Source organism: Triticum aestivum, chromosome 1B (genome assembly GCF_018294505.1).
Source record: "Triticum aestivum cultivar Chinese Spring chromosome 1B, IWGSC CS RefSeq v2.1, whole genome shotgun sequence".
NCBI lineage: Eukaryota > Viridiplantae > Streptophyta > Magnoliopsida > Poales > Poaceae > Triticum > Triticum aestivum.
The window spans coordinates 16,238,029-16,243,176 of NC_057795.1; the positions used below are offsets into that span (position 1 = coordinate 16,238,029).

The following is a 5,148-nucleotide window of genomic DNA, read 5'->3' on the forward strand; positions in this document are numbered from 1 at the left end:
AGAGCATGAAAATGTGTGCACCTCGTTGACACAAATAAACAAAACCATGGCTTTTTTTTAAAGGTCTTGGCTTCAACAGTAGAAATGCGCGTGTCATTTCTGTTGTGGCAACAATGTACTCCGGCTTCATAAACAGAGGGCAAAGAAACGCATTGCAATGTAGACATACTTGAATGAATCTGTGCAGGCTTTAGAAAAAAGACATTTCAAAAATTCCATAATGTACTATTCCCTCTGTAACTTTTGTAAGATGTTTTTAGAGTCGGTGATAGTGTTAAAAAATGCGTATGTTATAAGTTATGGAGGGAGTATCCTACAAATAAAACCATTGCTGTAAAGTCTAAAATTGTTATGAATTGCTGCAGTAAGAGAATCTTTGAATGAAGAAAAATTATGTGTTTCTCTGCTGCAACCGCGTGGTAGGTGCATGGAGGGATGCGCGCGTGTAGAATAGCCAGTCACTCTTTTCTTGAGATTGTAAGGCAGGAGGATGAAGAAAATTTTGTAGATGGCTGACGTCACTAGTTATGAGTGTGATACAACTAATGCACATTACTTACATATCGCCACATTCAAGACGTGGATCAAAAGTCAAAGAAAACACAATGCACATATTTCATAAAGTTTACAAATACATAGATTCGGCATAAGATTAACACTCAAAATAATAATCAAACAACATACCATGCTCAAATATCAACCAACTTAACGAGGGTATCTCGCGGACAATGAGAACTCCTCTTCTTGGCTGTATTGTCTACTCACATCCCCCAAACTTGTGCTTATTTTAGTGGATGGATAACTAATTGTAGTATAACTGTAATCATTTCGTTCTGGTTGCAAATCATGTGGGGCGTGATCATTGGTTGATTGGAGACCTTCGAGCGCCATCTCCACTTGCCTCATGGTTGGTCTCTCCTCTCCTTTTAATTGTATACATGATGCAGCTAGGGCAGATACATCTTTGATTTCGGCACCTCCCTCCTCTACAATCTGCGGATCTAGTATGAAAACTAGATTGTCTTGTTCAAGCAATTCCGCAAATTCTACAACAAGCCCATCACCTTTCGAGGACCTATACTTGACTGGCATCTTTCTAGTAAGTAACTCAACAAGAAGTACTCCAAAACTATAAACATCACTCTTTTCTGACAGACGTCTCGTGTAATAGTACATAGGATCTAGATATCCAATAGTCCCTTGTACTGCAGTTGTTGTTGCTGCCCCTACCTCATCAATAGGAATGTATCTTGAAGCACCAAAGTCTGATACCTTTGCTGTCAAGGCATCATCAAGAAGTATGTTGGAAGATTTGATGTCTCTGTGTATAATAGGGATTGAAACAGCAGAATGAAGGTAAGCAATAGCTTTGCCTACTTCATTTGCGATTCTTAGCCTATCTCCCCATGGTATTGCTCTAGGTGATCCATGATGAAGATGTTCACAAAGGGTTCCATTAGAAATGAACTCGTAGGCCAGCATTGGGACTTCTGTCTCAAGACAACATCCATGAAGTTTGACGACATTCCTATGGTTGATATGTGACAATATTGCCACCTCATTAATAAACTCATCAATCTCTCTCTGAACCACGATATTTGATTTTTTGATGGCGACAACATGTAGGTCTGATAGTATTCCTTTGTAGACTGTACCATGGCCTCCACCACCTAGCTTCCGAGTTTCATCAAAGTTGTTTGTGGCCTTCTCTAGATCCTTCAATGGGATGATCATTCTTTCTCCAATGTCAGACCTTTGAGACACTAGCTGTTGCAACAACTGCCCGCGATTTTGATTGAAAAACTTCTGTTTCAGCTTTTTGGCTCTGTAATTCTTAACTTTACGGATCATGAATATTCCCCCGAGAACCAAAAACATGACGCATGGGACAACAGAAACTGATAGACCGATGATTAAACCTACAGAAAGGAAACATACGTATTTATCTTATTGTCTTCAATGGAAAATAGAGTATGCGCAAATATAAGCAATAGTAATGTTGATCATTGAGCAATATATACTCGCTGCTGGTGCAGATTCACTAGCCAAGGGTTGTTGAGCACTATATATATGATGATGACAATATATACCAAGAGAGGCGAAAAAAGTCATTTTGCATATGGGTGTCCTCACCTGTGTTCTTTTTGGTTCTGACACATCCATAAGGTACGTTGGCGTTTCCTTCAAATCCTCTCTGGCAGCCACAATCAAAATATCCTTCCCTATTGGTGCACTCTCCGAAACATCCATTCCATCCTGGGTTCAAGCACTCATTGATGTCTGCAGTAATTGTAGTAGTACAATTAATACACCTGAGTGTAGTGGTTTGTGTAGTATATACGTATATTCTTGGGGAAATTGAGTATGATACTAATTAGTTTCTTGCATGAAATGAAAACAACAAAGTGAGAGTAGTACTACTATACTCCTATCTATTTATTCATGAAGGTAGGGGCTAGTCGGTACCTTGGCATCCGCCATCGAGGTAGGGGTTGCCCTCATAGCCAGGCTTGCAGTGACACCAGTAGAGATCTCCTTGGCCTTCCATGGTGCAGTCGGCGTTAGCGCTGACCGGGGCGTCGTGGCGAGATCCGTAGACGAAGATCTTCCACTCCATAAACACAGGAATCTCCATCAGATTCAGATGGTCTTCCTGCTGCTTGGGCCCGGGTTTGCCCAGATTCATCACAACTATGGCCACTTCGGGAGAGAACCAGTCACCACGTGCTATGAGCACGTAGACTGGCACATTGTGGTTGATGGTGGCGCTGCCGTTGCCGAGCCGTTTGAGCTCCACGTCGTAGTAGGTCTGGTGCGTCGTGATGGGGACGCTGCAGTAGCCGACCTGGGGGTCGTCGTCGACATCTTGCGCGCTGAGGGGAGCGTCCAGGGGGCAGTAGGTGGTGCAGCCGGTGGCGACGTTGGCCTTGCCACGCGCTCTGGTGAGCAGCGTCGCCTGGACGTTGCACCCCGTGACCACCAGCAGGTTTGGGGACGCGGCGCCAGGCCCAGGCAGAATGGCCATGGAGTACTGGCCGAGGTCGTCGCGGAGGCCCCCGCCGCCCCACGACCCCCTCATGACGGCGCCGGAGGTGCTGATGTTCCTGGCGGCGTCCCCAAAGATAGGGGGTCTCAGCACGCTCACCAACCGTTCTTCCGGGAGGATGTCACTGACCTCGAATATGCCGCGCTCGTCGAGGAGCAGCCGGGGCTGGCCAGGACGGGTGGTGTTGTCGCAGGTGAGGTTGAAACCTGGTCCCGCGGAGCACGCGGGCCGGCCGATACCAAACGGGAATGACACAGTTACGTCCCCGCACCTAGTGTCGCAGCCGGGTCTCCCAGCCAACGCCGGTGCTCCGGCTCCGGCAGCGGAGATCAGCGTCGTGATCAGTACTGCTGCTGCTGCCATCGCTGCGACGGCCGATGAAGGCACGGCTATCTGCGCCATTGACTAGTTGATGATGGACTGCTTGGCTTAGCTAGCTTAGTTGCAGGCCTACAGTAAGTAGACAATACGTTTGGCATCAGAGGCTTGGTTAATAAGCACATGATACAACAGGACTACATTTATAAGCACAAGGACTAATTAAACATGAGATCGAGTGTGGACGAGAGACCGGCCGTGTGCACATGATCTCTCCTACTACCACGCCGTTGCATGCCAGCCAAACAGAGATATAACTAATCAAAAGTATGCATGCTTCATGCCTGCTTATCTTGCACGACATGCATATCCTGCTATAACTAATCACGTATTTACATGTTGGCACACTCTGGATTTTACATTTTTAAGAGCATCTTCAACAGGCGCCGAACGCGCGGCGCGCTAAATTCTGCTTTACGGCGTGCCCTTCGCCAAGTTTGGCGTGGCGCACAGCGCACGCTCATTCTACAACTTTTTTTTAATTAATTTTGCATAGATAAAAAACGATACATAGTTTTAGCATATATAAAAACGATACATAGTTTTAGCATATATAAAAACGATACATAGTTCATCATAGCATAGATAAAAAAAAATACAAAGGTAGTTTACATCGGTGCAACTAGATAGATAGTTCGAAAGCATAGATAGATAAAAGTACGGTGCAACTAGATAGAAAACACTATGGTGCAACGAGACAAACTACGGTGACTCCCAGCCGTCATCATCATCACCACCATCATCCTCGGTGGTGTTGTCCGAGGTCACTAGTAGAAAAAGAGTCAAATCTGAGACACATTAGTACCAGTTTGCGTATGAGCCGGCACTAATGTGTCCATTAGTGCCGGTTCAAATGGCTAGGCGGGAGGAGATCTTTAGTACCGGTTCAATGCGAATCTTTAGTACCGGTTCGTGCCACGAACCGGTACTAAAGGTGCTGGCCGGGCACCAGCATCTTTAGTACCGGTTCGTGGCACGAACCGGTAGTAAAGAGGTTGTGGCAGTGCTATTTTTAGTCTCACCTCGCTCCCCTAGCAAGATTTTTACCACCTTAAATATGTTACTTCTCAAACTATCACAAGCATTTGGTCTTCATTGAACTCTATGTGTAGGATCTGTGGCTGCAATAGGAGTCTTCGCCGGTTCTTAAATCGGGGTAGATTCCTATTGACAATTTAGATTATATACAAAAAGATCATTGATGATCAATGTATTTTTTATGTACTTCTCTGTAACAGTAGCGTGTTTTGGCTGAAAGGCGGTACTGATCAATGTATTTTTTCTGCGTTCAGATGCACAATTTAAATATGTTACTTCTCAAACTATCACAAGCATTTGGTCTTCATTGAACTCTATGTGTATAATTTGTAGACTCAATATGAGTCTTCATCGGTTTCTAAACCGTTGAGGACTCATATTGACAATTCAGATTGTACACAAAAAGATCATTGATAATCAATGTATTTTTGATGTATATTTTTACATGTTTACGCCCTCACTCTCTCCACTCACTCGGTCTCCCCCTCAATCCTCCGCGACGTCATCAATTTCCAACATGTTCTGACATCATTTGCCGTTTTTCAGTGACCGATTTGTTTAGATCAGAGCTAAATGACCGTGAAATTGAAAATCACTACAAAACAAACTCTGAAAATGTTGAAGGTATCATCGTTTCACCCGCATAGCATGTGCGAAAGAGTAGAGAGGGTCACGGCAAAAACTGG

General features: G+C 44.5%; 1 protein-coding gene across 1 annotated transcript; it reads right to left on the minus strand.

The window, feature by feature from the left end:
* Positions 1–584: 584 nt before the first annotated feature.
* On the minus strand, positions 585–3,517 carry LOC123084745 (wall-associated receptor kinase 3). Its single transcript, XM_044506242.1, has 3 exons — positions 2,467–3,517; positions 2,134–2,280; positions 585–1,919 (listed from the first exon to the last, which is right to left on the minus strand). Exons 1-3 carry the CDS (start codon positions 3,446–3,448, stop codon positions 706–708), a joined length of 2,343 nt encoding a protein of 780 aa, XP_044362177.1. The 5' UTR covers positions 3,449–3,517; the 3' UTR covers positions 585–705.
* Between the last annotated feature and the right edge of the window lie 1,631 nt (positions 3,518–5,148).